The 19,729-nt window shown below is 40.6% G+C and overlaps 2 protein-coding genes across 7 annotated transcripts in view; one reads left to right on the forward strand and one right to left on the reverse strand.

The window, feature by feature from the left end:
• NUB1 (negative regulator of ubiquitin like proteins 1) overlaps positions 1-10,293 on the forward strand; it is a 49,527-nt gene extending 39,234 nt beyond the window's left edge. For 4 of the 5 annotated variants that reach the window (XM_031939451.1, XM_031939447.1, XM_031939448.1 and 1 more), the window contains exons 11-15: positions 914-1,066; positions 2,012-2,158; positions 4,090-4,185; positions 5,026-5,206; positions 5,451-9,889. In XM_031939451.1, the coding sequence (XP_031795311.1) occupies positions 914-1,066; positions 2,012-2,158; positions 4,090-4,185; positions 5,026-5,206; positions 5,451-5,629 (756 nt within the window). In that variant the 3' untranslated portion in view covers positions 5,630-9,889. Of the gene's footprint in view, positions 1-913; positions 1,067-2,011; positions 2,159-4,089; positions 4,186-5,025; positions 5,207-5,450 lie in introns of all 5 variants that reach the window. The other variant, XM_031939450.1, reaches the window with a different exon arrangement.
• Positions 9,835-19,729, reverse strand: part of WDR86 (WD repeat domain 86) — a 47,343-nt gene continuing 37,448 nt past the window's right edge. For both annotated transcript variants that reach the window (XM_031939455.1, XM_031939454.1), the window contains exons 5-7: positions 17,651-17,786; positions 12,377-12,480; positions 9,835-11,131 (exon numbers count right to left, since the gene is read on the reverse strand). In XM_031939455.1, coding sequence (XP_031795315.1) covers positions 10,907-11,131; positions 12,377-12,480; positions 17,651-17,786 — 465 coding nt within the window. In that variant the 3' untranslated portion in view covers positions 9,835-10,906. The remainder of the gene's footprint in view (positions 11,132-12,376; positions 12,481-17,650; positions 17,787-19,729) is intronic.

The following is a 19,729-nucleotide window of genomic DNA, read 5'->3' on the forward strand; positions in this document are numbered from 1 at the left end:
GAGAAATCACGTAACTTCTCAGAGCTTCCATTTTCTCATCTATAAAGTGGGAAATAATAGTACTCTTTCTGCCTACTTGGAAGAAGGAAAGTTTTGCAAATCAAGTGGTATATAAATGTGAATTATTTTCAAGAAAGCTTAGCATTGAAGAGCAGAGATGGAATGGGAAATGGATGGGCTTCACAAGCAAAGACTGGCCCCGCCCCGGATTAGGGAAGCTTGAGCATATTAGTGCACAGATGGAAATTAATTAAGGAGATCTTAAAGATGTGTGAGTGAAAGGATGAAGTTGGTGCCACTCTGGAGGAAGTGGGAAGGAAATGGGATTAAGGGTGCAAGAGGAAGGATTTGTTTTTTTGTAGGGTTATCTCCTTCTGTGACTTGAGAGAAGTATGGGACAGTGGGAGATGATGCTAAAGGTTTAAGGAATTGAGGATAGGAGCTGAAAAAACATCAGATGGCTTCAATCTTCTTGATGACATAGATTAGCTGTTCATTTAGGAAGTGAGGTTGGAGTGTGTTATTGAGAGAAGAGAAGATTTGGAAAAACTGTGGAAAATGAGGTTGAAAATGCATGGCGGGAAAAACTAGAATATGATTGCTCATGGCTGACTATATATTTGTTACTTGTGAGTTACATATATCTGACAAGCACAACTTATTTTTCTTCTGTCATAAGCTTATGAGAGCAAGTACAGCATCTTAAGTTTCTATTGTTAACTTCCCATGGTGCCCAATATAGTTCTCTGCACATATTAGGTACTCAAAATATACCAGTGACGGGCCACATTTCCAGTTCTGGCATGCATATAGCTCAGTTATTTTAGCTCTGTAGCCTCATTTCTTTTTGACCTTAAATTTGTGTTAAACTTCTTACACTCATCTGATTATTTTGTTTTTCCCCCATTGATAGGCACAGCAACTCTATGAAGAGCTGTCTATAGATCCTCTAAAAGTTCACAGTTTGTTACAGTTGGGATTTACTGCTCAGGAAGCTCGACTTGGTTTGAGAGCTTGTGATGGGAATGTAGATCATGCTGCCACCCATATTACCAACCGAAGAGAGGTACTTTAACATTCTCTGCTCATATGTCAAAGATCTGTGCTCTGTTCCTTGAACAGGTAGTGAGACTAAGACCAAACCAGTGGTGTACCTCACATCAGTATTAAAGAGTGTTTATCCCATTTGACATAAGTTTCCTGGCTTCAGAAGAATAGAAAAGTTTTATACTTTTCCATTAGCTATTCATTACCTTGTATTGTTAGAACAGGACATGAAAAATATATTTTTAAATTTAATTGTTTCATGTTCATAGTTGTATTTACTTCAGTAATAAGTCCTGATTCTGTTCTCTAGAGCAATACAGAATAGGTCTATTACTTCAACATGGCTGGATTGAGATTAGGTAAAGAAAAGTTTACACTACTCTGCTTTTGTTTGTTTTATATTGCCAGGCAATTTAGGGGGTGCCTAAATCATAGATTTATATTATAGAACATGGATTTAGAAAACTTCATAGGAAATCTCTTAAGATCCCAGTTATACAATCTGCTCTTGTGAAAGAAAAAGATAAGGACAATTTCTTTATGATTTCAATTATTTGTTACACTGGTGGCAAAGCCTGGAATAGGGAGATTTGGTGAGGATTATCTGTTGAATGACAAACATTTAAATAGTGGTTCTTGTTATATGACCTTCAAGCATCCATTCTCTTTATATCCTGTATTCCCTTTTCTTCTTCCTTTCCTCAATCCCTCCTACATAAAGGGAGTATAATAAAGTTTTTCAAATTTTGGAATGTATATTCATGTGAAGCTACTCATAATGAACATTTCTGGAACACTTAGTAGATATATAGGAAATCTATATTTTTTGAGGTTGTGTGCTGAGAATAGAGAGGATTCAGACATAGGGATGCAGTTGAACTCAGTGCCCAGCATACTAGGCATATGTGTTATTGAACATTTATCAGTCACTGTAACTTCATTGTGCTTGACTTGTCTCCGAAAGGAAATTGCCCAAATAAAGAAAGAGGAAAAAGAAAAGAGAAAAAGACGACTGGATAACATAAACTCTTTGAAAGGAATGGGCTACTCAGCTCATGCTGCAAAAGAAGCTCTCCACCAGGCAAGAGGAAATCTGGATGAAGCACTCAAGGTTAGTGGAAGGATTCATCCATCCTATGTGGACACTTGGCCACAGGACCTGGAGATCACCCAAGATCACTCTTGAGGTTTTAAATTTTTCTATGATCTTTATTTCTCATTTGGTGTATATTTTAGTGCTTGCAAGCAAATAGGTTTCCTCCTTTCCCCACCACCCCAAAAAAGCTTAAACTTCTAGTGCCCATTTCTTTCTTTCCCTAGCTTTATACTCAGTCAAGAAACCCATCTCCTCTTCTATCTTTCTTGCCTCTAGAACGGAATAAAGAAATCAGGGGTCCCTTAAGATTAGCAAGATGTACAATTAAAAGACTAATGATATATATTTTTTAACAGAACAGAGTTCTGTACACAATGTTTGTTGATCTAACCAAAGTCTTTGATACTATTAGTCATAAGAGCTTGTAGCTGATCATGGCAAAATATGGTTGCCCAGAGAAGTCCATCAGTTTTGTATACTAGTTTCATGATGACATGCTTACCCAGGTTCTGGATAATGGATGATGCTTTTGAACTTTTCCAGTTACCAGTGGAGTAAAGCAGGGCTGTATGCTTACTCCCGTGCTTTTTAGCATGCTGTTTTCAGCGATGTTGTTGGATACTTTCAATGAGGATGAAAATGGCATCAAGGTTAGCTACTACACTGATGATAGATTAACTTGAAAAGGCTACAAGTCAAGATTAAAGTAGAGGGATAGTTGGGATACAATTTTTTGTTTGCCTATGATTCTTGGCTCAGTGCAGCCTTTGAGGGTGAGATGCAACAAAGTACAGATCGATTCTCTGCTGCTTGTGCTAATTTTGGCCTAACAATCAACACCAAGAATACAGAAGTTCTCTACCAACTGGTACCATTAATTAAAATAAATGGCAAAATTTGTAATGCTGTGGTGGATAAATTCACTTATGCTGACAGTATACTTTCCAGGGATTTACACATAGAAGAGCTTGAATGTACACAGTACCAGAGCTAGCTCAGTATTTGAAAAGCTTAAAAAGAATATGCGGAAAAGAAGAGGTATTAGATGGCCTAACAAATTAAAGGTCTACGGAGTCATTGTGCTGTCCTCCATCTACTAGTACCATGCCAGAAAATTGAACTGCTTCCATTTGAATTGTTTTAGGAAGATTCTAAAGATCATCTGGCAAGATAAGGTATTGGATACTGAGGTCCTTTCTTGAGCTGAATTGTCAAGCATTCAGATTACTACAGAGAGCCCAACCCTGATGGGCTGACCATGTTGTTCAAATGTCAAATGTATGATGTATGTTTGCCTAAAAGACTATTTTATGGAAAACTCACAAAAGGCAGATGCTCACATGGTGGTCTGAAGAAGCATTACAAGGACACTTTCAAGGTCACTCTGAAGAGCTTTGGTATCAATTGTGAGACGCGGGAGATAACGTTACAGGACTGTCCAGCATAGTGGTAGCTCAAAAGAAATAAAATATGAGATGTGCAAATTTAGAGAGGTCTTCTTTCCAACTGTTCAAGTGGACTGTTTGTTCCTGACCTGTGGTAGAACCCTCCAAATTCATATTGGTATGATCAGCCATAGCCAGGTACCTTATACATTGACCTAAATATCACACTGTCATTTTGTTGCTCTTCAAGCTTGATGGACAAAACTTTCCAAATCAGAAATTTATTTAAAAAACAAAAATATCCCTATAAGCTATTGGAAACTGAAGCACTTTGCATATTGCAGCAAGTTACAAAATGTAGGCATCCTTAGTACTTGACATTTTAAAAGTAGACTGGATAAAGTTTTTTGAAAAGCAGATTAGAATGAATAAGCCTATATTGTCTAGGGCTTATTATAAAGGTAGCTTGTTCTAGATTTTGATTTCTGTATAAGAGCTGGAGTGGGGAAAATGTCATTTGAATTCCATATGGATTCGAAGCTTGTTACTCTTGTATTTTAGATTCTTCTTAGTAATCCTCAGATGTGGTGGCTAAATGATGCAGATCCTGAGACTAGCAACAACCAGGAACATGTTTCTCAAGAAAATGTTGATAAGGTGAGTGTTAATGCCTTTGTTTACCTCAAAACATCACAGGAATATCTAGAAATAGGGCTTAAGATAGAGACCCCATGTCTTCTGCTGTTTTGACCTCGTCTTGGGGGGCTGGTCAGGACAAGAAACTGTGAGAAGTATATTACTGGCAGGAGGAAACCAAGGGAGAAACTTATGATTTTAATCTGTCTTGTACACATTGACTTAAAGAAGCAACTAGCATATTTTTAGTACTTAGTCAAGTACAAATATTACTGTATTTGCATGGTACCTTTTCTACAGAGGGCTCAAGGTGTTCTTTGGATGAATCAAAACCAAAGGCAACGACAAAACTCCTATTCCTAAGGGAAATTAAGATACATGACTCAAAGGTACTCACCACTTAAGTTGCATGGAGTTAGATTCATAGAATTTAGAAGTGATTTGGGGACATTTTGATCTTCATGATGTGATTTTTTTTTAAATTTCTCTTTAAAAGAAGCCTAAGATTAGTCAGTTGTGGTCTCAGAGAAGACATGATGAAACCTATTTTCTTAATCTTAGTATAAGGAAATGAAGCTTGTGTTATAGAATGTTATACATTCTGTCAGATTATGTTACTCTATTGGCTAGTTTTGGTCTACTTTTTTCATTCTTACATCAGAGTGTTCAGTTTGGGGGGGGGGGTGGATCCTAAGGGAAAATCAGGAAAGAATTGCCATAAAGAACAAAAGGTCTCACAAGTTAAATTTTAAAAAATAAGCCTGGAGATTGCCTATGATGCAAGTGTTCCAGCAACCTCAAGTTTCTTATGCTATCTGAGGGTCTTAGTCAACATCTGTAATTTCCTTTTTTCTGTTTTAGTTGGTATATATGGGTTTTGAAGCTGAGACAGCCAAAATAGCCCTCAGAGTATTTAGAGGAAATGTTCAACTGGCTGCTCAGACACTTGCCCATAATGGAGGAACTCTTCCCCCTGACTTACAAATACCATCTGAAGATTCTTCTTCAACTTCATCAACAAAATCCCCTTCAGATTCTGCTGGTAAGAGGATGGTCTGCCTCCTAAGTAGGGGGAAAAAGGAGAATGATAGCATGACTTTGGCATATTAGGAAATAGAAGCTGCAGATGGGGAAGTCTGTACCTGCCCTATTGATTTTGCATTGTAATTAATTACTTGAGAGAATATTTGATTAGCAGAAGACATACACTAAAACTGACTTGGACAAACCATTATTTGTTTAATTTTTTTTTTCTTCTTTTACCCCATTTTGTTATTTTATTTTAGGTACTTCTAGTGCCTCAACAGATGAAGATATGGAAACAGAGGCAGTGAATGAAATCTTGGGTGATATTCCAGAACACGAAGAAGATTATCTTGACTCAACTCTAGAAGATGAAGCACTGGTTATTGCTGAGTACTTATCCTATGTAGAGAATATAAAATCAACAAGGCAGAAAAAGTAGATGACAAATTGAAATAAGTACCTTAATTTTGTGCTTATAAATTCTATCTGTATAAAAAAAAATCCAATTCAGTTCTTCATTTTTTTTTCTTCCTTCCTATTGCTTGCTTTGACTACTTGAATGATCATTCCCCAGAGAGGGGACAGGGAAGATAAAGGAGTATAAAGGCAAGGACCAGGGAAACCTTAGAAATGTTGAATAGTTGGGGAATGGGGAGAAGGGAGACTGCTCTGGCCTAACCTGCCATTTCCTTTCTTCATTTGAGTTTTACCTCCTCACCTTGGTCCTGCTCCTATTCCCTGCAGGTCCCTATACTAAAGAAAGCTGTTTGGGGGAGGGGGGAGAAACAAGAAAAAAACAGGGTTTCCCTAACCCCTAGTACAGTCTCTGGCTTTGTAGCTGTGGAGCTTGATCCTCCTTCCTTTAAGACTGAGCTCTGGGTTCTTTTTTTTCACATAGTGCCTGTCCTTGCCTCCTAAGCATTTGTGCCTTCTTTTATCAACTTGGATGCTACTGTCACTAAAATTGTGTTTTAAATCTCTATTCCATATGCAAAAAAAGCAGGTGAGTAGGCTGCAGGTACAGAATAAAATAGTAAATGCCTAGAGCTTTAAAATACTTTTGGATATATAGTAAAATATGCATTTGAAATTCAGGTCAGGAATTTTTACACATGCAGCATTTTTTCACAATCTTTATTCAGTTATTAAGTGGAAAGCAAAACAATTATTTTTGATTAATCTGTTCTGCATCTGCACTGTCATTTAATATCATTGCTAGCAAAGAAGAAAACTATATTGTGGAAACATATCTAATGACAGATTTTTTTTGTATACTTATATTTCAAAAAGTTTATTTCTAAGGGTATGTGGTTAATATGTTTGAGAGGAATGAATAAATCATTTTCGTAACACCAAGATTTCCTATGTAACAAGTATATAAAGGAGAAACTGAGTGCAAGTGTAATCCTTGGGCACATCTCAGCCTCCTAAAAGTCAATGGGATCCACACTAATTGAGGGCAAATGCTGACACCTCCCCTTCACCCCAAAGCCTGATGGTTGTTGTCAAAAGACTGAAACTACCACAACAGCTTGGGCAGTGGTTTAACTTGAATGAGAGGGCCATTTTATTGTTATTCACTTCAAAGAGCATAATAAAGATGTGAGGGGGCTTTCTACCTCATCAATTTAGCCCTTTTCAAGACTATTGGATGGAAAGGTCCTGGCTTGAAAACTGTTAAGGATTGTGGCTCCTGGATGAATCAGAGCTTCATTTAACCTATAAGTAATTCTGTGTATTCCTCATGCTTTCTTTGTCCGGATCCTATATCATTAATTGGAATACCCTAGACTTGGAATTTGTATAATCTCAAACCAAAGAAAAATTAGAATTTTTTTCAGATTTGTTGTGCTGCAGCTTTAGAACTACCTGTGGTAGCAATGTATGTCAGAGATAACTGCTAAGATACCATTTTGTTTAGGAGAATGCTGGAGGAAATCCATAGGGTGAGGGAAGTCTGTAGTATACACATCTGTAAAATGGGCATACTTGTACTTTTTTTCCCCCACAATATTATAAACCCTAAAGGGATTGTTTTGAGTTACTACAAGGTTTTCCACTTACTTATCATCTCGGGGCTAAGAAATTTTATAGATGATATTTTAATTGTAATGGAAAAGAATTGGCACCCAATAACAACCTGTTCCTGTCCTTACTGCATTACCCCTTAAAAAGATTTGACAGAGAACAAAGAAAAAAAAAAAAAAGCCTATTCCTTGAATAAGAACCTGGTCCAAAATTTAGGAGTTGCTCTTTTAGATATAAAATAATTTAACATCTTACTAAAGAATAGGTGATTGAAATTATAAATTGGCTTACAGGTTGGTGCAGGAATGTGGAGTAAGAACCTTGTATGAAAAGTGAGTAAGGAGCAGGCTGGTCCATTCAATTGCAAAAGTGGGTCAGGAAGAAAAATTGGACATTCTAAGCCATTTAGGAAGTGAGTTTTCAGTTCCTGTTTCAAGAAAATTAGCAGTAGTTGAAATAGACTCATCAATTGGGGAACTGCAAATGGCAAAGTATAAGGGAAAGAATGCATTGCTTCTCTCACTATAGCCCAAGAAAATCACCAGATGTCCTGAGCAGCTGTTATATTCTTGGCACACTTTTAAATGTTCTAAAAGAGGCTTAAGACAGGACCACCGCCACCCCCTCAAGAAATCATGCTGTAATCTAGAAGAGTGAGGAGCCAAGGAGGTCATCTTTTTGGATAAAAGGGAAAAGTCTGGACAAATGGATCAAAGATATGAATGATTATGTGGTCCTGGAAAAGAATGGAAGAGGCAGGTTGGAACCTTCCATGCAGTTAGAGTTGTCATCCTGGTGGTTCAAAAGGGATTCCTGTTTAAGTTTTTAGGTAAGCCACTTGGTAACCACTCACTGTGATGCTTCGGTGCTGTTTTTAAGGTATTCCTAGGAGTCCCTACTTTTTAAAGATGCAGTGGGTCCACATGCCTATTTCTGAGAAGGTCCAGATAATGATGGAAATGGAATGTGTGACACTGCTGAACTAAACTTTTAACCCATGAATTTTTGCTGTTATTACCTAGCACTAAATGGTGTGTGTTCTACATAAGAAAAGAAGAATTGTTCTACATCTGAAAGGTCCCCGACAACCCATTCTGGTCTGCCTTTCTGATGAGTCTTTACCTGAACAGTTAAAGGAAGAGAGTTCACATCACATATTCCTTTCTTACCTCCCATGCATGGTACAGCAAAACAGCATCTTGCTAATCTCCATCAGGAAATAGTGATCCATTCACGGACGTCTTGTGCACAGACATCCCAGAGGGCAGAGATGCCTTGCTTTGTCAACTCCAAGTTCATTTCTTGCAGAGAGTAAGTACTTAAAAGTTTGTTGATGGTATGAGATCTCAAAAAGTCAGCCAACTTCTTGAAAGCAGTCTCTCTCTTTCACATCCTCGATGATGCCTGACATAATGATAGTGCTGAAGTCCTCAAAATATGTCAGACCCACTCCCTGCTCCATGGGGACTGATCTGTCCTCCCACTTCTTCAACACTCAGTTCTATCATGAGGCCCTCCCCAATTATTCTGACCTTCAAAGATCTTTCTGCCCTAAACCCTAACACTTATTCTTCTATTAATATCTTGCATGATTTAAATCTGCAGAAGAGTAGATTTCAATTGTCTTGAAGGTTAGGATTATGTCTTATGACCTACCTTTGGCACATCATTATTCTATTAAAGTTGTTGACTGAGAACCCTGGAATAGGGTCCGTTTTCCGATTAGATGCAGCTGAGCGCTTCTTTTATTTTTTTTTCTTTTCCCCACATAAAACAAGGGAGTCCCTCCCCCAAACCAGGAAGCTATAGACATTCATTTATTTTTACAGACCTTCATTTTCTCCTAGATTTAGAAATCAAAACACAAGGTCCTCCAAGTCCTTTTTCTATTTTCACATCACCCAAATTATTCAGTTCTCTGGAAATCTATATGAATAGAGGTGCATGATTATGGAGATAGTCCATAGACAAGTTAAGTAGTCATTCCAGACACCACAATCCCTCTTGTGGGCTAGGCAGAATTGGGTGTCCTGAGAGACCCCAATGGACATCAAGCTGAGAGGTCCTGATTTTGTAGCTAGAACATAATAAAGGTGGCACAAGACAAATGTTGCTCCAAACTGAAGAGTTTGGAAGGAAGGTATCATGAAATAGAATTTTAGAGCCAGGAGGAACCATAGAATAATAAATGGAAATATTCCCTGGTGCAGTTCAGATTAGATCAAAACATAATTGGGAAATATTTAGCAAAATATATAGAGAGCAAAACATAAGGTAGTGTCCTAAGTTAACAAGCAGTTCACAGGAATTCTTACATACGATTCAGTTACCCTTGTTTCTTTTGGAATTTGACTTCACTAGTTTAAAGGATTTTTAAGGTTCCTGTGATTCTACATGTCCTGATCCACCTAATTATATACAAACTGGGAGCCCATGGCTCAGAAAAGTTAACTTGTCCAAGGTCACTCGGGGCCTTGGGAGAGAGGTAGGCCTCCAAAGTATATGACTTTGGAGTCCAACCTTCCTTACCTGTGTTTAGCACACTCCTCTGCACAAAACTTAAAACTTAGCTCTATAATAATAGAGGATTAAATCGAGAAAAGCATATCAAGAGAGTATGGTTAGCAAATAACATATATTCCAAATTTCTATCAAGTTTCTTCATAGAAAACTGACCAAAATGAAAAAATCACAGTGATCACATAATGTATCCAAGGCTCAATGACTGTTTTTAAAAAAAAATTTTTTTTTTTAAATAATGTCCCCACTCTTTACTCATCAAGCTCAGGAGCTAAAATTCTGACTGACTTCACTTGGGAATTCAGGGAGTGGAGGCATTGATGTCTCATCTCTTTTCCCAAGCAGGAGAATAAGAGATCAGTTTATTGATCCATGACAGGAAGAGAAGCTGGAGTTTTCCCAAGTTAAAATGCCTATGGAAAAGTGGCCAGTCTTGCCCACAAGAAAGGCTTAGTCTTATATTGTCTTCAGTCTTTAACTTAATTATCAACAGTGAAAGGTAATGTGTGTTAGGAGAAGGTGAGAGAATGGAGAGGGAGAAACAGATAAGAAAAATTAAGGGGAAAAAAGTGAAAAACTGATAGTGATAATGGGGTTGGGAGGGAGAAATGAGACAGTGAAAAAAGGGGAAAAGGAGAGGAGTTGGAGAAAATATGTGGAGAGAATGGAGGAAGAATCAGGAGAAGAAAGAATGGGAGACAGAAAATTCCCAAAGCAAAAGTGTAACCGTTGTCAACTTCTCTCATGCCAGATAATGTAATAAAGGCAGAAATCTTGCTTTTCTCTTCATTTCTTCTTTCCTTGAGAACAGGGCTCTAGTGCTGGGCAGCAGTTGGTTGCAGAGAGGAATTTTTAAAAATAGTTTAAAATTAAAGTTCTATGATATACATACAAAGGGAAGCCATGTACTCCTACAGACTCCTTTTGTCAGTCCCAGAGGAATATGAATCAAGGAGTTTGGGCTTCTGCACCATCCTGACCCACATGAAGCATGGCCACCAAGCATTCAATTTCCTGAACTCGTCAAGGAAATGGATTTTCAGACATTCACTGTGAGCAGCTTCAGAACTCTTCACGCTTGGGACTTTATAGTCTTCCCTTCTGCTGAGTGACTGAGGACAGCTTGATTATGACGGCCAATGGCCAAGATCCCTTCTGTACTCCATGGTCACAACAACTCAATGGTCTCACATTCCCCACCCTGGGGTGGAGTCACAGTGCAACCAACTTTGTTATTGAAGAGCTGGGAGAGGCTCCTTTTTGGGGTGCTGCGGTGCTGGGCTGGCACCTCCCTTTTGGGGCGCCTACGCAAACTTTGCTTGCAGATTCCATGAATGTCCCAGATCCTCAGTGTACCATCATGGGAGGCTGTGTAGAGCACCTCATTGTGGACCTGAAACAACAAGGGCATCCTGTTTGGCCTAAATCAGAGTACCAGGAATCCCACGGGGCAAGCTGGGAGTGGGGGGTTTTGGAGCAGGGAGGTAGAAATCCTCCTACAGCAAATTCTCAATTATATTCCATTGTGAGGGAATGGTATGATATGGATTCAAATCAAGTAGACCAATATTTATCAAGCACTTTCTATGTGTAAGACTGCTGGTGCTAGGGATAAAAAAAAAAAAAGAAACGGAACATGAATATAGTCTCTGCCAATAAAAAGCTATCACTGTACTCCAATTGTACTCCAGCTGTACATAGTTACGTCTACTACTTTTGTCATAAAAGCAGAAAATAGAATGAAAACTGCCCTCAAATCAACATGGAAATTCATGATGTGAAAATAATAATAGGATTATCAAATTTTAAAAATTGTGCAATCTTGAAATCATTTGTACTCTCTAAATTTTGTGCCCTAGGAAAAGCTTCTGTTGGCCTGACCCAGTTAACGCTTAAGTGAGGTAAGAAGGACATCGTAAGCACCCAAATAAGTATCATATAAGGCAAAGTGGTATAAGAGAAAAGAGTTTCAGACAAAGGACTGTAGGAAAATATGAGGGAGAGACCGTTTTCAGCTGGGGAGTACCAGAGAAGGCTTCATAAAGACCATGGCACTTGAGCTAGTCCTTGAAGGATGATAATTCCAAGAAGTGGAGATAAGGAAGCAAGCAGGGCATTCTCTGCATGATGCATGTCACCATGAATGTATGGAGGCAGGGTGGCAACAGGAAACAGGTGAGAAAGCAGAGTGGAGCCAGAATGTGGAAGACCTTCAGTGCCAGGCTAAGGAGTTTATTTGTTTTGCCCATGCAAACAAAAGGAAAAGAAAAGTTATGAGTTGCACGCCAGGAGACATGGTAGAATGAGCTATAAAACTGATGTAATTTCTAAGTATTAACTCCACATCTACTTGTACCCACCTCTGGCTTTTACAAGCTCCCAATAATTCACATGCCCCTAAAAGGAATCTACACTTTCATGCCCCTAAGTTGGAGCTTCAGGGAGAAATGAGCCTAGTCTGAGGTACACACACGAAGGGGTTAAATAAAAAACTAAGTCGGGGAGGTCTCTGAGGAGGAGGCTGAAAGTAGATGATAAATTGTTTCCAAGGCTTAAATAAGCCCCAAACTCAAGTCTTTCCTACCCTCTAATAGCCATATTATTAGGCTTCCAAGACGGAAAGGTCTCTTGATCCTACCTGGATGCAGTTGATGATGAAGGTATGGCCCCGGAATACCCTTTGTAGGACACCAGACTCAGTATTGAATGCTCGGGCACAGGCATCCCCACTGCCTGTAAACACTGCAAATATGAACACAGGGAGGCATTGACCTGGATGGCAAGAAAGCAGCTGCCTCTCTGCAACCCTCAGTTTCTCCATCAATTAAATAGGTATATAGAAATAAATACAATTCTCCACGTCAAAGGATCAAAAAATATGACAAGCACCAGTATTCGGAAGAAGATATCAAAGCTATTAAAAGTCGCATGAAAAAATGCTCCAAATCACTGTAGATGACCAGAAATGCAAATTAAAGCAAATCTAAGGTACCACTTTACACCTATCATCAGATCAGCCAATATGACAGAAAAGTGAAATGACAAATGTGGAAAAACATCGGTAGAGCTGTGGACTGATTCAACCATTCTGGAGAACAATTTGGAACTGCCCTAAAGGCTATAAAACCATGCATCCTCTTTGACCAGCATTCTCGGTACAAGAGCTCAAGAGAAACCAAAGAAAAGGATCTGTATGGATAAAATACAGCAACTCTTCTTCTAGTGGCAAAAAACCTGGGAAGTCTTCTATGAACTGCTGCAAAGGGAAATGAGCAGAACCAGGAAAATACATTATAAGGATAATCAACTGCAAAAGGCTTAGCTTTTCTGATCAATACAGTGATCCAAGGAATTTCAAAAGACTTGTTAAAAAATGCTCTCCATCTCCAGAGAAAGAGAACTGATGAAGTATGAGTGCTGTCTGAAGCATAATTTTTTCATTTTATTTTTCTTGCTTGTTTTTCCCCCAATATAATTAAGATTGAAATAGGTTTTGCATAATTTCACAAGTATATCACATTGTTTTCATTCTCAATGGGTGAGGGGGAGAGGCAGGCAGGAGGGGAGAAAATTTGGAATGCAAAAATTGTTTTTAATTGATGTTAAAAATAATATTTATTTAAAAATAAAATAGGAATAATCATCTATTAGTGGGGGATTTTTTTGCCTCAAGGATAAAATATAAACATCAGTTTCATCCTTCATTATCTGATTCCAGCTTGCTTTATCAGATTTATTATATAATGCTTCCTCTTACTTTGTGATCCAGACAAAGAGCTTACTTAACTATTCATCAGATTTGGGATTCCATTTCCCAATTCCACATTTTTGTACCTATTATCAACCATCTTCTTACTATGCCATCTTCCTTCCTCTCACCACTATGAGGGGAGAATGAGAAAAATTCAGTTTCATTCATGTTCTAAGAGCTAAAAAAAAGTTTTTCTAACCATTTCCCCCTAGTTATTAGTGTTCATTCCTTCCTTAAATTGTGATATACATATATGTGTATATATGATATATATGTTACATATGCCACATATATCTGTTATATAGTATATATATTAAATAGAAAGAAAGAAAAAAGACAGATGTCTGTATTATGCTCGTTTTAGGAAGTTCCTTGAGAACAGGAATTGGTTTTTGTGTTATCTTTGTTTTTTCCCAGTCAGTCAATAAGACTTTATTAAACTATTGTTCTTTAAGAAATTCAAGTATACATTTCAGAAAAACCTGGAAATATGAACTTTTGCTGAGTGAAGTGAGCAGAACCACAACACTATACAGTAACAGCAACATTGTACAATGATCGCCTCTGAATGACTTAGCACTCTTCAGCAATACAATGATCCAAGACAATTCTAAAAGACTCGATAGAAAATGCTATTCACATTCAGAGAAAGAACTATGGAGTCTGAATACAGATCAAAGCTATTTTTACTTTTTTGGTGGTTTTTTTTTCTTTTCGGTCTTCTTTCATAGCATAACTAATATAAATATATGCTTTACTTGATTGTAGATATAGAACATGTAAAATTGCTTATCATCTTAGGAGGGAGGGAAGGAGAGGGAGTGAGGAAGAAAATTAGGCACTCAAAATTTTATATAAATACATAAAAAAATGATTTAACCACCAAAAAAAAAAAAAACCAAAGCAAAACAAAAGAAAAAACCATTAAATGGGCAAGCACTTATTAAGTTCTTACTATATGCCAGGCTACAAATAAAGGCAAAATACTGTCCCTGATCTTGAGCTTCCATTCAAATGGGGGAGATAATCTGTAAATAACCAGGTACATACAAGATACACAGTGAATGGGAGATGATTTGAGAAAGTTTTAGTGGTTTGGGGGATCAGAAAAGGCCTTTCAGAAGAAGATGGCATTCAAGCAAAATCTTGAAGAAAGTCGGGAAAATTGAGAAGGAAAGAGTTCCAGGTGTGGAGGACTGCAAGGACAAAGATAACAAGTCTGAGGAATTGCAAGTAGGGCAATGTTGCTGGACTACTGAGTTTGTGGAGAGACTGAAATGAGAAAAGATGAGAAGGAACCAGTTTGAGGAACCAAAAAGAGAGCTGGTCTTGGAGATAATAAGGGGCCACTGGCTCTCAACAAGCAGGTAGAGATGTGACTGTCCCAATGCTTTAGAAAAATCACCTGGGCACCCGAGTCCCCAGGGCCTTCACAAAGCAGGGGCTTCACAGATGCTTCTTGGTTTGGGTTGCATTAGTCCCTGTCTCCTCTTGTCTCTAGTTCACTCTCCTAGCAACGCTGCCATGAGGAAGCATGAGAACGATGTGCGGAGTTTAGTTAAACAGGGTAGATGAAGATCCTGTCACCTCCTGTCATTCGTCTGCATGGGGAAGATACTTTGGTCTCCCTGCTCCCCACCCAAGTGGAAGCATGGGGTTTGAGGGGGTAAGAGACCTTAGAGACCCTCTCTTCACACAATTCCGTCTTTCAGATTAGGAATCTCAGACCCCCCGTCATACCCTAGGGTAAAATGGTAGCTGTCCCAGAAAGGGCAGTTAGGACATGTGGTGTGTAGAGCACTGGTCTGGAATCAGGAAAACTCCCGAGTTCAGATCTGGCTCAGACTTGATCTTGAGCAAGACACTTCACCCTTTTTGCCTCAGTTTCCTCATCTATAAAATGAGTTGAAGATGACAATGGCAAACCCCTGTAGTATCTTTGCCAAGAAAACCCCAAATGGGGTTTGGAGAGTTAGACACGACTGAAGTAACTGAACATAATGGTAACAGAAAAGTTAGGATCTGAACCAAGTTCCAGGTCTTCCTTCCATCCCACTGCACCAAGCTTGGCAACCTATTATGGGGAGATTTCTCTGCAAACCTCCCAGGGCCAGGAGAACGTGATACATTAACTCTTATGATGGGGTTGCTTCTATGCCAGCAATCAGAAAGCCTGGCTTCTTGTCACTTGGACTGAACCTCGAAGGAAAAGAAGTATTTTTAACAGCGGAGAAGAGAGGGGAGTACACAACATACATCCTTCTCTCCTCCTCCAGCCCAGAACCTGACCCAACCACCGTGACCTACTGGTACCGCCTCAGGGCTGGCTAAACCCAGAAGTCTGTGTTTCCTACACAGGGCCAGAGATGGAGCCTGAAAGGGCCAGCCTCACTGTGGAGTTTATTTAAAAGAACCAGTCTCATGGGCTCCTGATCCATGAAGATCATGGGCAAAGAATGAGGTCTGCTTCAAGCTGTGGGGATTGTGCATGGTGCAGAGGCAGTGGTCACAGAGCAGCTGAAGGTGGAACCCACTGACGGTTCCAGAGAAACTGCTCAGGTGGCCTCTGGGGGCCCAGCATCCTTCTTTAAATCGGGGTCTGGGAAGGGTCTCAGTCCTACCCACCGGCTGGGACACAGGAAGGAGAAAAGAACAATTTCCCTTTTTCTGGGTCAGATTCCCCGCCCCTAGAGAGCAGCCTGAGTTCTATTCTCAGACACTTAGTGCCTTCTCCATCTGACGCCTTTGACTGTAAAAATGGATTTTGTGATTCCTCTGTGAGCCTGATCTTGTCACCTATTCAGCAGCCTCTTCCCCAGCCCTCTCCACTCCGGTGGGGGGAGATGAGACAGGGGACACTCGGTACCCAGAAGATCATTCTCTATGGCCAGAGGCTTTGCAGGGAACCTGAGAGGGTTTGCAGGAGTCAGGGCCCCAGGGATGAAGAGTGAGAGTGAGAGGGAGGAAGGACTGGCTTTTGGAAGGTGGGAGGCTAAGGAAGAACTGAGCAAAGTCTGGGCGGATCTAAGGACCCCCATCCCAGATGTGGGATCCAAACAGGCAGCTGGTCTGTCAGGTCCCCAGAGGGAAAGCATGGCAAATTCTGGAGAGTGGGGACATGCCAGACTTGAAGTCAGAAGACCTGGATTCAAATTCTAGACAAGTCACAACCTCAGTCTCTTCATCTGTAAAATGGTTATGTTAGTGGTGCCTACTTTGCATGGTGGTTGTGAAGATCAAATGAAATAACCAGCACTGTGCTGGTATGTAATAAGTGCTTAATAAACGCTTGTTTCCTCTGGGAGCCCTGAAGACACTTCTCTCTGATCCTAGATCATACCTTGTGCTTTTCCACTTGGGAGCTCAGAACAAGCAGAAATCCTAATTATGTTTGGCATGGTAAGGGAGAAAAGGGAATGGAGTCAGAGATTCCGGGTTCGAAATCCCCGGGTTCTGGGTTGGACCCGCCGTTACCACCCGGGTGACGGCAAATCACTTAGCCTCTTTAGGCCTGTTTTCTTATGGGTAAAATGAGGGGGCTGGAGCAGATGATCCCCAAGGGCTACTTTCATTTTTACATGTTTAATAATAATTACAATAATAACAGTTACGGTTAACATTTGTACAATCCTTTATAAATAATATCCCATTTGATCCTCACAATAATGCTGGGAGGTAGGTGCTATCATTACCCCCATTTTACAGATGAGGAAACTGAGACAGAGCCATTCCAGGATCATGTAGCTAGTAAGGGCCTAGACTGAATCTGAAACCAGGTCTTCCTGAATGCAGATCCACATGGATCCAGTTTGCCGCTAACTCCTTTGAGAATGTAAGGGGGAGAGGACGCACAACAGGAAGAGTCTGCAAGTCTGTGTGGCGGGCAGTGAAGAACAAACCAGATTAACTAGAAGTAAAAGTTCCACCCTGGTCTCACCAACTCACCCTGCCAATGCAACTAATAATTCCAGGCACCCACCGAGGTGCTTCCCTCTCCCAATCACGAAGGGCACGGCTGGCCAGGGCACCCACTGAGGCGCTTCCCTCTCCCAATCACAGCGGGCATAGCCGGCCGGGGCACCCACCCTGGCAAGGCCTCAGTTTCTGAGGCTCCTCCCGCCCCTGGGTGAAGCAGCCGGCGCCGGGGAGAGGGGCACTTACGGATGCCAGCGTGGTACTTGAGGGCGCTGACGCTGTGCTTGTGGGCCCGGAACGTGCGCACGCTCTCCCCCGTGTCCGCCAGCCAGCATTTGACCGTCCTGTCTGCGCTTCCCGAGTACAGGTGCCGATTCACCAACTGCGGGAGGGGAGGGAGAGGGAGACAGGTCAGCACCCCTGCCCCACAAACCCCCCCATCCTTTTGGATTGTGCGCCCATCAGAGAGGACTTGGGGGGCCAAAGCCCCAGCATGTGTCATTTTAATTTTATTTCTTCTCAATTCATGCCTAATATATACACATATAGCTATACCAGTATATCATGTATATGACAAAATCCTACACAAAATAGACTTTAAAAAGAGAGATGACAAACAATATCTTCAAAAAATGTATTTAAGAGTATTTCACTAAGAGTAGAGATGTTGGGTCTGTCACAATCTAGCATTAGGGTATTTATTTCTCTTTAATTTCCCAGTTCTTTGCAGGAATCTTGAGCCATGTCAGTGTCATTAAAATGAGATCACAAACCTGTAAAGGCAACTCACTGGGCACGTGGAAATTGCAGTGAATAAACGAAAGAAAAGGCACTGACTGAGCCCTTATGGTGTGCAAAGCACCAGAGAGCTGGGACACAAGCAGGGAAGCGGAGTCTCTCATTCTTAAAGGGGAATGCAACAGAGAGAGGAGATTGAAGCCTCTAGTCGGGGGCAAGGCTCCATATATTCCACAGTATAAATGCAGCATCAGAGCTACAGAGTTCATGTTTTAATGAACAAAATACTATTTATTTCTGATTTAACTGCCAGACAAGGTCAGGGAGTTTGTTGTCCAGAACTTTCTCTCTGGGTCTTTGTGGCTGGGGGGATCTGGGCCAGCAGTCTGGGGATGGAGCATCAACGTGCTGAAAGTGAACCAAGTGAGGGCACCCCTTCACCTGACCGTGTGGTGGAACTCTTCCCTCAAATACCCTGCTGGATGGATGATTGATAGATGACTTAGTGGGATATCACAGTCAATCTATATGTTAAATATTGTTAAAGCTCAAATTCATTTTCATTCTCTCCTCTCCTCTCTTCTCCCTTTCCCCTCCCTCTCCCTTTTCTTTTCCCTCTCCTCTCCTCTCTTCTCCCTCTCTCATTTGCTATTGGCTACTCTTCGCGGTTTCAATTCCACAAATCTCTCTAAGACCATGACAAGCCCTCTCCAGTGGTGGACCACTTTCTTCTTCTTGTCTTGTCACCCTCATTAGACTGTTTGCTCATTGAGGGCAGGACTGTCTTTCTTATTTGAATGTGTCTACCCCTCACTTGGTACACAGCAGGTGCTTAATGTTTATTGACTAACCCTATTTTATTTTCTATACTTTTTTAAGGCATCCACAAGTTTCACCAACTTGCCAAAAGGATCTACAAAACAAAACAGATTAAGAACCTGTGTTGCCTATGAAAATACAGGGAACACAGGATAGAAACAGATTTATGGAGAGGGGGCAACAAGAAGGAGAGAAAAAATAGGTTTGTAGGAAGTTTCAGGAAGGCAGGAGAATGCAGAGCTGGGGCAAGGGAAGTCTGGATAGCTAGGGCTTGTGGCCTCTTGGGCACCTCAGCAAGAAGTGAGAGATGGCAAGATGATGGGTGGGGGACAAGAGGAGGGAGGGAGGAGTTCTCCAGGGAATCTTTGCCTGAATCACAATTTTTCTCAACAAAGAGGAATTCAGATGATGAATAGCTGGGGGACTGGGGAAGAGAGTTTAAAAGACTGGTGTGCAAGCTATGGAAACCCAGCTTTTTCTCTGCTTTCTGGCCACAGCCCTTTCGACTCTGAGACTTGTTGCCCTGTAAAAGAGCCATCATCGTAAGAGCTCAGAAGGAGAAATACTGAGACTGTGAAAATAATTCCTGAAAACATCCCTAGACTAAACATTTCAGGCCAAGCAGGAGCCCCAATTAAAGAAACCATTCACCAGGAGCACTGGTAACTGGATGCCTCTGCAGCCTGGGCAGGGTGCTCTCCAGTGCGGTTGCCCGGCCTTGGGATGCTCCCTGGGAGAGCAACGTTAGGTAACATCATCCAAGGGTTG

This window comes from Sarcophilus harrisii, chromosome 5 (genome assembly GCF_902635505.1).
Source record: "Sarcophilus harrisii chromosome 5, mSarHar1.11, whole genome shotgun sequence".
Taxonomy (NCBI): domain Eukaryota; kingdom Metazoa; phylum Chordata; class Mammalia; order Dasyuromorphia; family Dasyuridae; genus Sarcophilus; species Sarcophilus harrisii.